Source organism: Amblyomma maculatum, chromosome 1 (assembly GCF_055883805.1).
Source record: "Amblyomma maculatum isolate TAMU_Amacu chromosome 1, ASM5588380v1, whole genome shotgun sequence".
NCBI lineage: Eukaryota > Metazoa > Arthropoda > Arachnida > Ixodida > Ixodidae > Amblyomma > Amblyomma maculatum.
In genome coordinates, this window is record NC_139344.1 from 423,629,307 (window position 1) to 423,649,125 (window position 19,819).

The 19,819-nt window shown below is 47.3% G+C and overlaps 1 protein-coding gene across 1 annotated transcript in view; it reads left to right on the top strand.

Moving 5' to 3' along the window:
* The window catches only part of Rme-8 (receptor mediated endocytosis 8), a 173,519-nt gene that overhangs the window by 47,686 nt on the left and 106,014 nt on the right, over positions 1-19,819 (top strand). Inside the window, exons 15-18 of the mRNA XM_084598432.1 lie at positions 5,310-5,366; positions 6,474-6,764; positions 14,170-14,415; positions 19,441-19,664. Coding sequence (XP_084454558.1) covers positions 5,310-5,366; positions 6,474-6,764; positions 14,170-14,415; positions 19,441-19,664 — 818 coding nt within the window. The remainder of the gene's footprint in view (positions 1-5,309; positions 5,367-6,473; positions 6,765-14,169; positions 14,416-19,440; positions 19,665-19,819) is intronic.

Below are 19,819 nucleotides of genomic sequence, written 5' to 3' on the forward strand. Positions count from 1 at the left end.
ACCCCACTCTCCAAGTCCAAGTAGCCTGTCTGCTCATCATTCTCAAAGTTCAGATATTAGGGGAAGCCGACTAGGTTGGACTCACCGTCCTCTGCGCAGATTGCATTGATGCAGTTTCAATACCCTGTTCGTTCTTCGCCAAGCCTACATGGGTTGTCAGCATCGGCATCGACAGTGCTTTGGGTGCTTTCACTGGAAAAACCAGCGCCACTGCCTGGTCAGTGTGGGCTTCGTTTCCATGCGTACACCATGAGGCATATGGCTCCAAGGAGGTCGATGGAGTATCTTGCTATTGTTGTAGCAAAAAAGCATGTGCTAGATCAGGTGGTGCCGACAAATCACCTTGTGTGGGTAATGACACCTTGGTCCATCAGCTGTGAGATCGATGTGGTGTTCGGAGGTAGAAATACTATCCTGATGGCCTGGAGGTTTTGGATGTCGCCATGTACCGGGCAGTTGGCGACGACAAATAGGACCTTTGCTGCCTGTGGCCGCGAACTTGTGGTCAGGTTGCTGCACATACTCCTCAAATACTGCACCTGTCACCCAAGCTTTCTTATTGTGTCTGCAGACGAGTTCATCCTTTGGCGGCAGCCGCGCATTTTTGAAGCAGCTAGTTTTCCCCGTCCTTCTGACAACCAGTAGCGGCAGCTTGTGTTCACTGCACATGTTTGCTCCGAACAGCACAGTAACCCTGTCCTTGGCCTGTTTTCTACCCTTGACTGTGGTGTCCTTCACTGCGAATGTTTTTGTTTTCAGCATCTTATAAAAAAGTGCAGCCTCGCCGAGGTTGTAAACGTAGTGTGCACTGTATTCGCTAAGCAGTGGTGCCAAGTGTGCCTCTTCCAATTCTGGACAACGCTCTCATTAGCGTTGCTGCTTACCACAGACGGTCAAAAATGTCAAATTATTATGTCCTTAAAAAGGTTAAATCTTCCGTTACTAGACTTGAATTCTTCCGGTCCAAGTTGCAGGTTAAATCTTCCGTTACTAGACTTGAATTCTTCCGGTCCAAGTTGCAGAGCCAGGTCATTGACCTTCTCCCAGAGTATCATTCCATTGACGGGAAGGTGGGCTGCATTTGCTTTTTGCAGTCAGCGAAGCAGAGCAGATTCCACGCCTTGATATGCTGGAGTCCGCACTCGTGACTACTTCGAAGAATGTGTCGTGCCATAGGCCTTCAGTATCTTCGACTTGTTGCTCAGTATTTTGGAAAACGTCGAGGCGCACGCTGTGCCTTTTAGCCAACTTGGTCTTGGAAAAAGCGTTCTTGCCTGCATCTTGGATCAAGCAGAACTTCTGCTGCAGCATTAAAGTCTCTTACTTTAACCTTTCATTCATTAGTACGTTCACAGAGGCACTTCTGCACAGCCCAGAAAAACAACGGCACAGTAGCCGACCCTTAACCGCCGCGCAAAACACAAAGAAATGGCGCAGGTGAGACCTGCATAATGCATACTTGCAGCATCGGAGCCGCGAAGGAAGAGCGGTCGCGGCACGGAACGCTCCTTACGCAGTGCGAAGAGAGAGTGGAGGTGCGTTGATATAGGGTCTAATCACGTGACAGAAACGATTCGTCCATCACGTTGCAGTGAAGCATGTCTTCTCTGCAGGCGCGTGTTTCGGTGGTCCGCAGGGCGCACTGTGGACCAATTTTTTGTGCTGAGAACACTTCGGCTGGGGTGCTTTGCCTATAAATCATCGGCATCTCTATGCGGCTTTGCCTCGCGGTTCCGTAGGGCCGTGTTTTTGCCGGGTTCTCAGCGAAACATGGATTAGGCATTGCCGCACAGCACCCCTAATTTTCAAATTAACCGGGCTGGCGCAGGCCGCCAGTTTGAATTATCCAGTTAAATTTACATTGGAAACTATGGGACCGCAGAAAACCTTCGAATTATCCGGGATTTCGAATTCTCGAGGTTTTACGGGACAGTTCAACCCGGATGCATCAGACTCAAAAAGGATTGCAGAATGGTTTAATATATTGGTAATTGGGCACATAAAACATACCAACAGATGAGCTTCTCTGTAACCAAGAATTGTGACCATGGCACAGTGATGCTAATGGTGCAGTTTCTGCATTGACGTGCTGCTCACCGGCGTACTGCCAGCTCCCCACTCGCTGGTGCTACTAGGCCTAACTTACTTTGCATCCGGGAAATAGCGAGCAGGGCTGTTGAAGAAGCCATCGTCAGTCATAAGAGGCCTGATTCTGTTACCGAAACACTATGAAAATAATAATGCCTCAACTGAAATTTAGACGGACACTTAAGCTTCGCCTTTAAGTTATGATATGACAACATTAATGGCTTCCATCTGCTGCATCCTTTGTGGATCCTTGTTCACCTACTAATCACTAAGCCTTTAATTTCTGCTACTTTTATCTCACGCATACCTATTAACATACTAGGGCTTTGAATGGTAGATCAAACGACATAGATACAAAGCTCTGCTTTAACCAAGTCATGCAAATATGCCTTCATGGCCAAGGGGCAATATGTCTGACCGGGATTCAAGGGTCTCAGGCTCGATTCCTAACTCCTTGCCTCCTGGAAGCTCCTGTTAACTCAGCCATGTGGTGTAGCCTTTTGACGTCCCGCAGCCTACCCTCCAGCCGGGGCCAGGCCATGTTCTGGTTATCGCTGCGGTGGAGTGACAGTATCATTGCTTCCATCAGTGCAGTTTCAAAAAACACTAGTTGTTCATTCCTTTTGTTTGTCCTTGCTCTGTGCCACAGAGTTTGCATCTGCTTTTGGAAGGTGCTGCATTTTAGCGTGAAAGCGCTGCTTCACATGGTCAAACCGAACCAAGAAGGTCATGGCTTGCATGGCCTTGAGGTTGGCATTGGCCAACCTAGCATAGCAACAGCCCAACCATAGATAAGCTATATACTTTCAGGGACAAAATTCTGTGGACCACGCAAACTACCACTAAAGGCCAAAACTTTTGTATCTGCCAGTAGCCTTGGACCGTACTTGTCGATGTGAACGCTGGACTTTAGTTCTTTTATGTGTCCTAAAGAAATAAGGTCAAAATTAATCTACATCGTGCTTCTACAGTTGAATCCCGCTATAACGAAATTCACGGTGCACGAAAAAAAATTCGTTCTCGCGGAACTTCGTTATCGCAAAAATTTGACGTGAAACGCAGAAAGAATTGCCCAAGCAGCAGCAAAGGCGTTTAATGCCAAAAATCTGTAAGCTTGGTTTGCTTACGCTTCACGGCGAGCAACGCCGTCACGCGATTTTCGCACTCGGTCAGCAAACCCATTGCAACATCGTCGTCTCGGACAGCAACGAAATTCCTGATGACATCAAAAGCGTCCATCACCTGTACGGCGGTTGCCGCAGCCGGCGCTTCCTGTACGTCGTCGTCTTCTTCATCGGAAGAGTCCTTATCATTCCGGGCAGCTTTTATGATCTGCTCATCACTCACATCTTCGTGAACAACAACACAAGCGTCAGCGCCGATGTATTCGTCGAGCTCGAGATTAGGCGGCACGGTTCCTATTTCTCCCAGCGTTTTCCAGGCGGCCGCGATCCCCGGAGCCGGTGACGCCTCTTCGTCGTCGTCTGTAACGCCTGGTGTTAGGCCAGCAGAGTGTACGGGTCGACCTTCGGCAAATCCGGCGTGCCTGAAACAGTTCACAATTACTGAGCGCCCCAGTGTGCTCCAGGCAGCAGACATAATCTGCAGTGCCACGTACAAGTCCACCTTCGTGTCTCGGCCGGTTTCAGTGTTAAAAAGCAGCCGCTGAATTAACCTACCGCGGTAAGCGCGCTTCAGGCTAAGAATCACGCCCTGATCGAGAGGCTGTAAGACAGACGTGCAATTGGGAGGGAAAAACCTCAGCTCCGTGTTAGTGAGCTTGACTTCGTCGGAGTGATGCGCTGAACAATTGTCCAAAAGCAAGCAAACTTTACGGCCCTGCCGCTTCATGTCGCGGTCGAATGCCATCATCCACTCGGTGAAAATAGCGCGGGTCATCCATGACTTGTTGTTCGCCTTGTACTGCACAGGTAGGCTACGAGTTCCCTTAAAACAGCGCGGCTTGGCACTTTTGCCTATGACTAACGGCGGACGCTTGTCCGAGCCATCCATGTTTGTGCAAAGCAGCACTGTGATGCGTTTTTTGCTGTGTTTGCCGCCGTGACAGCGCTGCCCCTTGAAGTCTAGCGTCCTAGCCGGCAACATCTCGTAGAATAGCCCGGTCTCGTCGGCGTTGTAAATGTCTGCAGGCGCGAAGTTGCTTAAAATTCCGGCCATGTTACTCGCCTTCCAAGCAGCTGCTCCGTCCACGTCTGCTGACATTGACTCGCCGCACAACACTTTTCCAACGATGTTATGGCGGGCCTTGAAACGGTTTAGCCAGCCAATGCTGGCTTTAAAATCATCAATGCCAAGTAGGCATGCATAGTTCAAGGCTTTCTGCTGGACGATGCTTCCGGACAGGGGGACGTTGCTGGCTCGTGCTTCCACAAACCACGCATGCACTGCTTTGTCCAACTCTTCATGGAGGGGCCGCGTCACCTTTTTGTGCTTCGAGGATGTGCCTGAAGCAAGTGCCATTCTCACGCTGTCCTTATTGCCTAGAATCGTTGACAGCGAACTTGCAGGAATTCCGAAGTCTTCAGCAATTGCCGCTTTCTTCCTTCCGCTTTCTGCTTGGGCGATTATTTGAGCTTTTTGCTCAAGGGAAAGAGTTTTGCGTTTTTTCACTTGCGTTGCCATCGTGTCCTGCGGATGAAAACTCGTCGTTGTCGAAGAGAAAGGCAGCGAGTGAACAACGCGACCACGACACAAAGCCAAAATGGCGGAACTGCAATCACGTGATTTCATGCTTAATGTGGCTTTGGATTTGACTTGGACTTCTCGCCAATAAAACTAGTTTCGGTTTCGATTTTGAACGCGAAAATTTCGTTGAAGCGGAAACGCTCTGCAAAAATGGTTCGTTGTGCAGAGAAATTTAGGCCATTAATTCTTATAGGATACTCGCGGGGAATAAAAAATTATTCGTTGTCGCGGAAATTTTGTTGCGGCGGTATTCGTTGTGGCGGGATTCAACTGTAGTTCAAAATGCAGTCCAGAGGCTTTTGTTCCTGATGGTATACAGCATAGCACACCCCTGCTTATCCAGAGTCACTCTGGTGACATTTGAAATTTTATTTTTTTGCCAGTATCGGCTACTAGATGTCGCTCCTAGGTGATTGACACCAGCAGTAATATGGTTTAGCGATAATTTTTGTTAACTGTGAAATTAAACGTATGTTATGAAGTTATGCTTAATGCTGTGCTCTTGCTCTGTGCAGCACCCATCGGTGGCCATAGTGAAGGGGGCTGGCCTGGTGATGCGAGCCATCATAGAGGTGAGGGCACCACCTCCAGGGGCAATGTCCATGTGCAGAATGCACGTGGAGGTTATTTTGCAGCTGCCACCGACTGACCTATGCACCCATCGGTAGTGTTGCTAACCGCTTAGTGTCTTAACAAATGTAACGCAGCACCTGTAATTTCCAGGTGCTTTGTGCAGTTGAGTGGTGGCTAGAGTGCTCGTTTTACTTGACTGATCCGTGGTGAGGCTTTAGTGTGTGACTGAGGCATGTGTGATCAGGCAGTGTCCTGCAAGATCTGGAAACACTGGCTGTGAGAAAGTTCCTGATCGGCGGGATTCTTTCTTTTTTACCTCTTGCTCTGAGTTGTGGGTGTCGAAGAAACAGAGCAGATTTGATCTGACCACAGGCTGATGAGAGTTTAATTTTGTCATTTAGTATTTTCCCCCCTCTGTCTAGTAAGCGTCTGGTGAGTGCTGGGGGGGTGTTAGGACTCTCGTAGAGAGAATGTGCGGCAAGCTGGATGTGAGTGCACAGCTGTTTCCGTCAAGTGGAGCTGCGGTAGAAGATTGAACCAGATGCTGCAGTTTTTAGCCTTGCAGTTTGCTGGTGCTGACCAAATTAGCGTACCCCGAGTGACAAACAGCGTTCATGCCAGTAATTTGCAGCTATTAGTTTTTGGGTAACTCTTTCATAGCTTTTAACATCAGATGTAAATGTAACTGTATTCACTGGTTTGCACCTGGCTTTATCAGTTAGCTTTACTATCCAGTACCACTCTACTGAGGATGTTGCTACTTGATGTGAGATGCACATATAACCATTTGCCTAGCATGCATGGAGCATGGCAACATTACATGGGAATGCTAACCACACCATTCACTCTTTCACGCTCCAACAAGGACATGACGTGCAGCTCCAATACGTGGTCTAATTCAAACAACCCTTAGTCCTTTACCCTTCTCTCTTGCTTTCTGCATGCTTGCCTGCACGTAGCACTCCCCTATGTTCTTTTTTGTATCGACTGCTGAATGTATACATGGCACTTCGCCACAACAAAATGTTTTGTTCCAGGTAAGTGACTCCAGACTACGTTTTTTTTTCTTTTTCTTTTTCTTCCATGACCTGTTCTGGGCTTGACAGGAGGGAGATCCGGAGACCTCGAGACGGATGCAGTCACTGGCTCTGGCTGAGGCAGCCCTGCCTCGTCACCTCCACGGTGCCCTTTATGGAGGCGGCCAGGAGTCTCGATTAGTGGCCCTGCGGCATTTGTGCCGCCACCTGGTGGGCCTCTGGGTGTCCGGACACGAAGCTGCCATGGCAGCGCTCAAACGCATTCTCCCGCCTGGTCTGCTTGCCTTCCTGGAGGACCCGAGCAAGCCGCCCGCCGACGTAGCGGCTCCCCGCCCGCGGGACAATTTGCGCCTGGCTAATGTCAGTTCCTGAACTCTCATCTTGCTTTTTTTTTCTCCCTTTCTCTCATTCAGCTGAAAGTTTTCAGGTTACTGTTGATTGTCTGGTACAGTGAAATGTTACTTTGGGGGGGGCTGTGAAAAAACCGTGTGCAAAGTAGCAATTGGCCCAAACTGAAAATGCATAATTATGCATTTTTCTGGTAATTAGTGATGCCTGAGGCATTTAATGAAAGCATTGATTATCTGTGTCAGTATTGGCACGCTGTTGCGATTTTCAGATCTATAACGTGGGTGAATTGAGTTTTCTTGCAGTGCGTGGTGTAGTTCATGGCTGCTTTCTGAGAGGCAGGGGATTTCATGCAGCTGTATTGTAATGCAACTACCGTAAATGCAACTACACCTTCACAAGATTTCACTGTGCTCAGATTCACAAATATATTTGAGACACCATCAAGAGCCTTGCCTGCACGTGTGTGCACCGCATCGCTGCGGATTACATGCCGCAGGTGTAGTCTTAAAAGTGGCCTAGAGTTTAACCTCTTCGTTGAGAGAAGAGTGAACCTCAATTTTATTGACAAATTAAAGGCTGAATCGTAGTAGAGGTTTGTGAACACTCTCAGAAACTTGGATATACAGTCGAACCTCAATGTAACAAACCTCAATGTAATGAAATTCGCAATGTAACAAATGTTTTTATTTTTTGATCTCTGCCCCATTGGAAACTATGTATTTTTTTTTCGTGATTTAACGAAGTATTTTTTATACCGCACTCTCAATTTAACAAAGTCCTAGCGCATCGCATGCATGTACCAGTAGCCACCTTGACAATCAGATGAGGACTAAAACTTCAGCCCTGACACACCGCATTTTACATCTGTGCTTTTACGTGCCAATTTTGCCGGCAGTCTAGAATTTGCTGGCGAAACAAAATTCGTCATGTGTATGCAAAACCCCCCGCGGTGCGGAAGTTTTAGGATGCGCCATGCCATGGCGTAACTGCACAGTTAGAACGAAGAAGCGCTAGCCGGAAATGTGGTATTTACTCGCGTAATGAACCCACTTTTTAGTTTTTTCAAGAAAGATCGACGTGATGAGGAGATGGTTGAATGTGTGGCAAAAGAGAGATTCTTTCTTTTGTTTTTAAGAGTTGTCCATCCCAGCTATCAATCATCAAAGAAAGCATGTGGTCAGCTGCAATCATGACGCTGGCTGGGCTGTTAGCATCGTTCCCTTCAAAAGGTGCTTGCTGCTATCACATGTTCCAATGTTTTTGTGTTCCACCCCATCTCTGCGTGATAAAGCAGTAAAGCAAACATACTGAAAGTACTCAAAACCAGGCTTGCGCAATGGGGACGGCTCAGGCAACCACAGACACTCCTTTCAAAGCCGCTGGCCCTGGGTCAGGTTCGCCCCCCCTCCCTACTAAACGAGGGTTTTGAAGCGAAAAGCTTCACTACGAGGCTTTCGCGTGAGCCGGTGTGACGTATGCCATATGCCGCGACCGAGTGACATCACAGCCAAGGTCAGCTGCGCTGCCCTCTCGCCTAGCTTTGCCAGCATTGCCTAGCAACTCTTAAGATGTGTGCGACTCCTCCTCAACTAAAAAAAAAAAAAACAAAGTCTCCATCTGGGAATCAAACCTCCATCCCTTGGATCCCCAGCCGAGCGCTTTACCGCTGTGCCACTCCTCGGGTCGTGAAACGCTCTGTATAATTCCGCTTGTCTGCCGTGAGGATGATGGCAGGATTTTGCGAGTGACATACTGCGATTGGCGTGCAATTTGAAAGTACCAAAAACTAAAATACTCAATTAGGGTGACGTCAAGGATGTGACATCTCCCGTCTGCCATCAGCTACAGTCGAACCCGGTTATATCGAACCCGGATATATCGAATTTTGGTTATATCGAACTCAAGGAATATCCCCTTGAAAATCCCATGTAAAAGTATAAGAAAGCCGCCTCATATATCGAACTCAATTTCACCGGTCGTTCGATATATCGAACTCTGCACCACGCACTGGAAAGTGTGCCTTCCCCAAAGACGATCGCATCACGCTTGGCCGTTTGCAGCGTGACGTTTTCAAGCCACGCACGGAAGGAATGAGAGGGGAGAGTTCTGGACAGCGCCGCGCCCATTCCCCAAAGGCGCGCGCATCTGCAGTTATTGTTTCCCGCGCGCCAACACATGACGTTTGCAAGCCATGTGCGTGGGTGTGCCCATTCTTTTGCGGAGCTATCTCTCTCCTTCAGCACGCGCTACGCATGTGTCAAGCCAGCTCAGCCCGTTTTCCAACAGACGTCGGACGCTTTCTCCAGCGTGTGTTGCGAACCCTCTGCGCGCGCGCGGCGGCTGACATGGCTATGGCGGCTGCGGACGTTAAGAAGCGGCAGGCTTATTTTTTTTTTTGGCGGGAGCCGTTTATCTTTACATGTATGAATCAACGGAAGCATGCGGTCTGCCGCTGCGATCATGACGCCCGCCCCAAGCGCGGCGTGATAAATGGTACCAGGCTTGTGCAATCAAGCCATCACGGGCACTCTGCCAAGTTCGCTCCCGGCCACAGGAGGGGCTATAAAAAGATAAACACGCCCTGACGGCTGCGCAGCATCTTGGCATGCTGCCAAGAAATGAGCTGTGGATGAGACGACCGAAACGGAGTGCGACATGCAAGCGAAAACGCTGGCGATTTCTGCCGCGGTGACACAGAAACCTTGCTTTGAGCTGCTGCAGCAGAGGGACGCAGTTCGAACAAGTTGGAAATTTTTTGCTCTGTCGCTGCCGCTCGTCGCCGAGATCGCTCAATCGCTTGCATGTGAGCGAGCTGGTCTTAACGCATTTTTTATTTTTTTTTCAAATTCTCGGGTAAAAAAGTGGAGGGTAGGTTCATTATGCGAGTGGATTGATTACGTGACACATGCGGTATCGCTTTTTGGCATCGTAAGTGCCGTCACAAGCCGATTTTTGTATATCGAATTATCGATATATCGAACTATTTCGCGATCCCCTTCGAGTTCGATATATCCGGGTTCGACTGTGTAAGGACCAAGCGGGAGCGAGTGCACTCCAACGCCGCCGGGCAGTGCTTCTTGCCTTCCACCAGTGACAGATGCTGTGCCTTTCCTTTCCTGTAAACGAATTATAAAATGCCGGTGAACTTAGACGTGCTTGACAAGAAGGCAAGGAGAGTTTAGCTGCTGGCGAACAGCGCAAATCCCAAGGTAGTCAGTGCTTTTCACTATGTATATCCAAGCATAACAGAGCTAAGCCATCTTTAATTTTTTTTTGAAGTTCTTAGCTCTTAGTGGCAAAAGTGGGAGGTGGGTTCTTATTCAAGTACATGTGGTATGCGTACGTGACGTCATATTATAGTGAACTAAATTTAGTTCACTATAATATGACAGCGTCCTGTTAAAGCCCCTAAATCAGCTTATCTAGAGACTCGTATTAGCTCTCTCTTGTGTCCGTTTGCAATCGTTGGGTGATGATTATGATGATACAAATGGCAACATCTGGTGGCGGCTTTGAGTATTGCGCACACGGAGAAAACTTATGCGTTCGCGTCCATTTGTTATCACGCATTATGTGCTCCCGATATACAAAATAACTTCCGGTGCGCTATTATGGCTAGAATTTCTTGTTTATTTCCTGAATTCGTAATTTACATATTTCCAGCAGTATTCCATGAACCTGTTATTTTATTTGAGCAGCTAAAACATAGCAACCTTGACGTAGCAAAATTTGTGATTTAACAAGCTGCACGTAGAACTTCGTTATATCGAGGTTCAACTGTATACAGCGCTCGTCCTGTCCGTTCTTCTCCTCCGTGCACGTCTTTTGCGCTGTTTTTCTATCATGTATAGAACTCAGATATGAGATAGTGAAATTGAAGTCCCAGTTTGCTTTTCATAGACTACTGTATTTTTTTGTTTTTAACAAAGCCATTTTGGATAAAAACTTGTTACCGTGAAGTGCGTCCGGTCGCAGTGACATCGTGGAACGCATGCAACCTGCGATTACGAGGGAAATTTTTTTCTTTTGAGAATCTAACAAAACCGTGTTGTTTTTACATGGCTTTACCACTAACCTCACCAACTATGATGAGAACCCAGCTTTACGAGAGCCTTAAGCTGTGAGGCAAAGCATGGAGCTGATTGCTGAGAAAAAGCAAGCAGCGCACAGAATGCTTTTTTTAATTAGGGTTTAACATCCCAAAGTGACAGGTTGTGAGAGGCATGCATGCAAAAATACAAAAGTGATATGCACCACTGAGTGCACAGAGAGCTCCCAACGTGTTAATGCATGCAGTCATCTGCACAGCAGCAGCTGCTGTGTGACCACCATGCTGCCATTGTTGCTGCTGCTGCTATGTGTTTCTTGCTGCCCACTCCTTTCCAACACCTCCTGTCTGTGCCTATTCTCCTTCCTCCTTTCCCAGTCTCGCCCAGCTATTTTCGTTTTCTGTTTTCTTTCTCAGTAGGCTGCACCACCTTTTTTTTGTGTTCAGTCACAGCCATCCTCTCCTTAACCTGCTCATTCCGCTCGAAGTTCACCCAGAAGGCTCATTTCTCCTAGCAGCTCACAAGCCTGATGGTGACACTGTAGCTATCTTGAGCGCAGAAAAAAAATGCCTGTTGTGTTAGTACCACGGTTCCGAATATTATGCAAGGTGCATTCTAAAACCAACGATCTAAGGAAAAAAAAAAAAAGTCTCGTTATATTTCTCTACATATGACCGACGATCTGAAGAAAAAAGTCTCGTTATATTCCTGTACATACGGTACCTTTTAATTTATCTTTTCTGACTGACCCTGTAGATTCCAAGGTAGAAAGCAGGGCTACTACAGTCGAACTCGGATATATCGAACTTGAAGGGGATTGCAAAATAGTTCGATATATCGATAATTCGATATACATAAATCGGCTTGTGACGGCACTTATGTTGCAAAAAAACGATACCGTATTTGTCTCGTAATCAACCCACTCGCATAGTGAACCCACCCTCCACTTTTGCACCCGAGAATTTGAAAAAAAAAAAAAAAAAATGCGTTAAGGCCAGCTTGCTCATATGCAAGCGACTGAGCGATCTCAGCGACGAGCGGCAGCGACAGAGCAAAAATTTTCAAACTTGTTGGAACTGCGTCCCTCTCGCCGCTCGAGCCACCGCGGCAGCACAAAACAAGGTTTCTGTGTCGCTGCGGCGGCAGAAATCGCGAGCATTTTCGCTTGCATGTCGATGGCGCGCATCAGTCCGTTTCGGTCGTTTCATCCACAGCTCATTAGCAGCCTGTCAAGATGCTGCGCAGTGATAACGTCAGGACGCGTTTATCTTTTGATAGCTCCTGCGGTGGCGGAGAGCGAACTTGGCAGAGTGCCCGTGATGGCTTGATTGCACAAGCCTGGTTCGATATATCACGCCGCGCTTGGGGCGGGCGTCATGATCGCAGCAGCTGACCGCGTGCTTTCGCTGATTCATACATGCAAGGATAAACGATAAAAAAAAAAATAAATAAAATGAACATCCCCGCAAAAAAAAAGAAAGCAAAAAAACCCTGCCGCTTCTTAGCGTCCGCAGCCGCCATATCTTACGCTACGCCGCGCGTACAGCACAACGATAAAAAAAAAAATGACTCTCGCAAAAAAAAAAAATACAAGAAAAAAACAGAGAGAGCTGCTGCTTCTTAACATCCGCAGGTGCCATAGCCACGTCCGCCGTCACGCCGCCGCACGCAGAGGGTTCGCAACACACGCTGGAGAATGCGTCAGACGTCTGTCTGAAAACGGGCTGAGCTGGCTTGGCGCATGCGTTGCGCGTGCTGAAGGAGAGAGATAGCTCAGCAAAAGAATGGGTACACCCACGCACATGGCTTGCAAACGTCATGTGTTGGCGCGCGGGAAAGGACAACTGCAGATGCGCGAACCTTTGGGGAATGGGCGCGGCGCTGCCCAGACCAGCCGTCGCCAAACTGTCCCCTCTCATTCCTTCCGCGCGTGGCTTGAAAACGTCACGCGGCAAACAGACAAGGGTGATGCGATAGTTTTTGGGGAAGGCACACTTTCCAGTGCGTGGTGTGGAGTTCGATATATCGAACGACCGGTGAAATTGAGTTCGATATATGACGCGGCTTTCCTATACTTTTACATGGGATTTTCAAGGGGATATTTCGTGAGTTCGATATAACCAAAATTAGATATATCCGGGTTCGATATAACAGGGTTCGACTGTATATGGCTGTGCCAGACCTATTGTATTGTATTTGCTGTAAAAAGGGAGAGGCGGAGCACTCAGAGTGGCTCAGGGTGATTTTATGTTACCCTGAGTATAGAAGCATGGAATATATGTGTTGTAGATTGTCAGGGTGCTTTTTTTCTTTTTGCAACTGGTAAGAGAGAATGGTGCATCATTGTCATGTGACTTTCTGAGCGGCAACTTCGACAGTATTTTCCAGAGCAATGGAAATTATGCAAGTTACCATTGTTGCTTGGCTGTTCAGCAGCCTGCAGCCTGATACTATCAACCCACTAGCTACATAAAAAGATGTTAGTGGAATATACCCCTGAAAGCACCTGCACTCGCAAACAGCCTTGAGCTAGGCACTTAGAATCTGATTTGCTCAGTTAAAAGGGCATCTTTAGGGTATTGTAATAGTAGTAGGTCAGAACTTATTTGCAAAGATAATTTATATTGTTTATACTTACTTGGAGCCAAGGGAACCGCTGCAGAAAAAGTGCCTTCACTAATGTTTGCTGATATTGTTTTTAATAATAATAATAATAATAATAATAATAATAATAATAATAATAATAATAATAATAATAATAATTGGTTCACAGGAAGGGAAAGGCACAGTATCTGTCACACTTGCTCTGTGGACACCTGAACCGTGCTAGAAGGGAAGGGAAAGGAGGAAGGTGGGAGTGAAAGTGGAGAGAGAGAGAGAGAGAGAGAGAGAGAGAGAGAGAGAGAGAGAGAGAGAGAGAGAGAGAGAGAGAGAGAGAGAGAGAGAGAGAGAGAGAGAGAGAGAGAGAGAGAGAGAGAGAGAGAGAGAGAGAGAGAGCCGTAGTGGAGGGCTAGGGAGTGATTTTGACTACCTGGGGATCTTTAACGTGCGCTGACATCGCACAGCACAGCGCACGGACGCCACTTCCTTTTGCCTCCATGGAAACGCAGCTGCCGCGGTTGGGATCGAACCCGGGAACTCCGGCACAGTAGTCGGGCATCGTACCACTGCACCACCTCGGCGGGGCCGTTATTAATGACCCCTTTTAATATAATTGGCATGATTCTATAACAAGGACTTTGCTTTCCCCAGCAGTTTTTTTTCAGACGAAGCTTCACTTGCCCAATTCACTTTCTCACATTTCAGTCAAGAATGCTGCTTTAAGCAGTCTTCTTTAGTTTGGTTGTCACTGCCCTTGCGAACAGGACCACTCGGCCAGCCGTGCACCATCGCGGGCAGCCCAGCAGTGGAAAGCGGTGGAACGGCAGGTGGACAAGTTCCTGCAGCACTGGCGACAGCGGATGACGCCCGCCTCGGGGGCTGGCGACACGGTGCGCCCCATTGTTCTGCGCAAGCGGCGGCAGCGGGTGCGGGTGGAGGCCAACTGGCCCATGTTCTTCTACCAGTTCTACCAGGACCACGCCAGGCCAGACCTCATTTGGAACTTCAGGGTGCGTCCTTGTTCTTCTTACACGCAGAATGGCTCGTTAATTCCTAGGGCATCTTTCAAATTCTATGAGGTGGTTTTTTCCGGTTTTTTTTTGGTTGGCGTGACAAGTGTACTGCGAGGTAGCGCCATCTGTTCTTTAAGATTTAGTAATTAAAAATGGAGGGGGTGCAAATATTAAAAATTTCATATAGGTTTTGAATATACTGCTACTCAGTTTGATTCACAGTGCACTTTCACTGTTCGAACTATTCGTGAATAAGTTTGAATGTGACAGCGTAGTTCATGAATATCCTAAGCATTTCCGGTTGATCTAATCTGACTGTGAAACATCGTGATATTTCCAGACGGCAGTAAACTGCACTTGTCGTACGCCCTAGCTTGCTCTTTTTCTCAATGGAGTGTGAAGCGACTGCCAGTAGACTGCAGGCTGTGCCGTAATGTGGTGACTGCCATCGAGAACCTCTTCCACACTGTAGTGTAGCTGCATGGCTGCTTCACGCTCATGGGTCGAAAAGCGAACCGCATATTCAGTGTGCCTAGCTACAGTGCAGTCGACAACTGGTCGTGAACATATTTGGCACCAGTCATCTTTTATACCACCACATGCACAGAAATGACCAGGCCTGTAGAAAGCACCTTAAGGGGGCAAAGTTGAGGCCCATGTGGGCTGTTGCAGTTGTTTTGTAGCGACTGCTTTGATCATCTTGAGGAAATATACAGAGCGAATAGAGATGACAGACCCAACTAGGCCAACTTGCCATCCTGCTGCTTTGATTAATTTTTTTCAAATTTTGGTTAGAATCTAAGAATCGCACATCTTAGGAAACAGTGTAGAAGAAAAAGTACTATATGTGTGAAGCGTTGTGCTCATTGCCAGCCGGTGCAACCTGCACTGTGTACATTGTAGTGGGCATGCTGGGAAACCTAATGGCGTGGTTTCGTTTTCGCACTTGTGGGGATTGTGCTCCCGGAGCCACGTGACACATGAGGCTGCTTCTGCTGCTGTTTTGCTAGCTGGAGACTCCCTGGGGGGGTCACTAAGAGAGGGAGGGAATGGCAGTAATGCTTCTGATTTCTCTCGGAGGGAGCTCTTCCGAGAACTGCTGCCACTCGACACCCGTTCTGTTCTTCCCATGTCAGTCTCACATCCCCATTGGGCCACTTCCTGGTGATTTATTGGACTCTTGTTGTGGCGGGAAGCGAACAGGCAAAGCTTATGTTTTGTAGCGAGAGCTACATTGGCTGCAAAGTAGCATTTTCGCCGTGTGGCATCGGCCACGCCGTGGCGGTGGCCGAGTGGTGGTCGCACTGCTTCTACGTCACACCTGACGAGCTACATCAGTGGTGTAGCACTAATGACTAATGGCTAACTAGTCACTAACCAGTACTGAGTAACTAGTCACTATCTAGTACTAACTAGTCATTAGTCATGAGTAATGACAATGATGCTGTGACATCATCAGCTGTGCCGTCGTCACATCGGGTCTTGTCTAATAACCAGAAGTGACGTCATAACGACATCACATCCGATCATGACGTCATGACATCAAGTCACCAGGCAATTCATGCATATACGAAGTTGACCCCTTGGTGGACCGAGACTTCAGAATGGTAAGCCGATGCTGATGGTGGGAAGACCACCTTGGGCAGTTGTTTACCAGTCTGTTCCTGAGTGCTATTTTAACTTAGCACGAAGATGATTCCATAAGCCGATTTCCCCTTTTGTCTTCTCTTACTTTTGTCCCTAGCGATGTCTGCCTGCTTTATTTCTCTTGGCAAATTAAACTACGCCAGGAATGAAGCTTTGATGTTCAAATATGAAGACTGGGCAGAGCAAGGAACTGAGTGGAATTACTACTAGGCCATTAATTCACAAGCTCTATTTGGTGGGCTATCAGCTCGGCCCGTAAAACTACGCTGTCGAAAAAAGTAATGCGTTTTATCGCTTTATCTACCATCACAGAAGCGAATACCTAAGACAGTCTAAAAAGGTGGCTCTGTAAGCTAGCAGTACACTTCTGAGAGAAAACATAACTAATGAGTAACCTGGTCTGCGGGTTGCGCTGTAACGAGGCAGGTCGAGACAAGAGGTATGCATGGGCCGAAATTTCGGGCCAGAGCCCGGCCGGACACGGAAAAGGACTGAGCCCGGTGCGGCCTGGCCCAGTGCCTAAATTTAAGGCCTGTACCCGGCCTGGCCTGTCATGCTATAATTGCAGTTGAATGGATGAAAGAGAAGAAAATAATTTCAGGATGATAAGTTTATCCAAGATCTTAAAATGTTGAGTTCTTAAGTTTGAAATTACAAACTTGCTGCATATATAGGGGCTCAGCATGTACGTAGAGTTAACTTGTTACACAAAAGTTATCCATTGAATTGAGGCATTTGTGGCGTTCCTGGATAATGAACCCGGTAGCACTGAGGTTTCTTTCACTGCTACGACTAACACATTATTTGATAGGAAAGCAAGTTTTCGATAAGCAGCTTGTTTTCTTCTCCAAATATGCGCAAGCTCTAAACCTAAACAAGGGGTTGATTTTGTGACCAGGTACTCAATGAGCTCGCCTGGTTCACTGTGTGCCTTTCACTTGAAAATTTTGCAACAAGAGAAGCAAGAAGAAACTCATGCACCGCAGATGCTTTTAGCTATGTCTCGCTTCAAACGCGGCCATTTCGAGGCAGGTGTGCGTCATAATAGAGACGTGTGATGAAAGCGTGGCGTGAATTTTTAAACAGACACCTAAACATTAGCACCAGTGTTAACAAAGCGGAGACGCAAAACTCGAAACTAAATATTGCCCACAAGCAGCTTCTAGTGGCGAGGAGGTGGGAAAGAAAGGTGTCAATGCCGGCAAAGAACTCTGAAACTCTCATGTAGGGATGCCGCGGGAAAATGTTGTGCATTCTAGATGCCACATGGAAGCGGCATCATAGGACTACAATAGAATCTGCCCCTAAGAGCTTATAAGCTAAGGATGAGTTTTAAGCATTTCTTATGGAAAGAGAAGACTGCCTGCAAAAACTCTGGCACAGTGGCAGTTCTCTCAAAATTGAAGTACAGAGCCTACTCTACGCATTTGAAAAGGTGCCCAGAATAAGCAGGCTAGAGTATTTTGAAATTTTGAAAGAAGTTGCAGCGGCCAGGACTGTATTCCACAGCTACCGTAGCGTTTGCTGTGCCATGCACACAAGTCAGCGTCGAGAGATGGTTTTCTGGACTAGTCTTTCTATGCTGACAAAAATGTTTGCAGCATTTACTGAGCACATAATGAAATATTTGCGAGAAGCTATCATATCATTTCATGTCATGCTTGTTGTAAATTATGTGACTGAACATTCCGGTCTAGCCTTGAAGTTGTTCTATAAGAAGGTATGTAAGGCACCTATGCGGGCAACCATAACGCGCAACAAGACAGTGTTCACATGACGTCGCGGCCGCAGGAGTGAGACAATTAATCCTGTTGTCTGGCAAATGCGATAATGACTCCAACCCCAATATGTAGCGGAGGGTACTTTTATCAACGCCTTTCGTGCCGCAACACACGGGTGCCTCTGCGTTTCACTTTCATGGAAACTCTAAATGCAAAGGTGTTCGCATACTGTGCAATATATATGGCCACACATATGATAAATACATCGTTAGTCTTGGGGTGTGTGCCTAGTTTCACCTTGATTTGATTTCAAAGTACTTTAGTGGCAGCTGGATGAAACATTCTTGTTCATGTAGTAGTAGAGGTTTTGCTCTAAAATAAAATTCATATGAAATTTTGTGTTTCTGAAAAGCGGAGCAGGAAATGTTATTTTCTTTTAACTTTCTTTCGGCGCTTGACAACTTTAGTTGGTTTATGTTACAATGAAAATAATCATTATTTTCCCTCCATCCTGTCTAATTGTCGGTTCCTCACCGTAAATATTTTGCTTAGGTTTGTACAAACAATTGGGGTCGATCAAATGTGACGACAAAAACAGTCGTTGGACTGCTGTGCGAATTTTCAGCTTTTATTATGTATTGGAAGAGGAAAGAAATCTCAGTATTAAAAAAGTGCAGTCAAAAATAGTTTATTTTTTCTTAACCAATTGAAGCTATTTGAACCGGTTCGGGTAGGGTTGAACCGGTTTGAACCTAAATGGAATGTGTCTCCGGAGCCGAAACTGAACTCGAAAGGCGTGAACTCGAGCCCGAACTGAACCCGGGAAAATTCCGGTTTGGCATCCTGCTGTTGCACCATTGAAATACCTGGAACAATGGCCAGTGAGACACTCAAGCTTTTTTAAAAAATTTTTTCTTTGCTTTGACTCGGCTATCTCTGGTGCAGTCTACGCCTTCCGCCAAGATATGTGGCTGCAGTTGGTCCTGCCCCTGTTTGCGTGAAACGGATGAACGGTCTAAAATATTAAGATCTGCAATGTTCTCTAAGAGACAAATGAATAAACCAGGCATAAGCAAGAAGTGGGACAAGGGAATATTTGGGAGAAGGGGAGGGCAAGCCAATGTAGGTGATTGCAGAAGTCTACAAAAAGCAGTTTGCGAAACTCCTAGGTTTGTTCTGTAGAACCCAGTTTGAGAACTCCTGATCTGTGGGGTCAGATCTGGTAACCTTTACTGCAGCATGTTATTTGCCCAAGTGTTTTGCATACCATGCTAAAAATTGCATGATAGTAGGCACACAATATTTATCTAACCCTAATCCTTAAAGATTCTGCAAATCACAGAAAAACTCTAGGAAGATTCTGCCCTGCCATGGTGGCAGTGATTAGAGTGCTTGACCGTTGTGTCCAAGGATGCAGGATAGAATCCTGGCCCTTTTCGATGGAGGCGAGAAGCACGGCGCCCTAGTGGTGCACAATGTCAATGCACGTTGAAGGACCCTAGATGGTCAAAATTTGCTGAGCCCTCCGCTACGGTTTCTCTCATAGCTTGAGTCGCTTTGGGACGTTAAGCCCCTTAAGCCAAACCTAAACCATGCAACATTCTGGCAACAGGAGACAAAATTGTCGTATAGCACCCTCAATGTGTGTATGCAGACGCGCGAAGAGCTCCGGGACGCCCTGGAGGCAGAGCTGCGCAGCTTCTGCCAGGACCGGTCGGTGTGTGGACCAGGTCTTCCGGTGGCGTGGAACCACTGGGAGTTCGAGGTACTCTACCCAAGCCTACAGGAGGAAGTGCGCGTCGGTGACTACTTCCTGCGCCTGCTTCTCGAGGAAGACCAGCCAGCTGATGGTGCCTCAGGTTCCTACATTCGCCGCTCGTGAGCCTTCCCTTCATGTGTTTCCCCTTGTAACACATACTTTATTGTCATCATCAGCCTGACCGCCCTCTGGAGCACAAAGGCATCTCCCATATCTCCCGAGTTAACCCTTCCCACTGCCAGCTATGTCCTTCTTACCCCTGCAAACTTCCGAA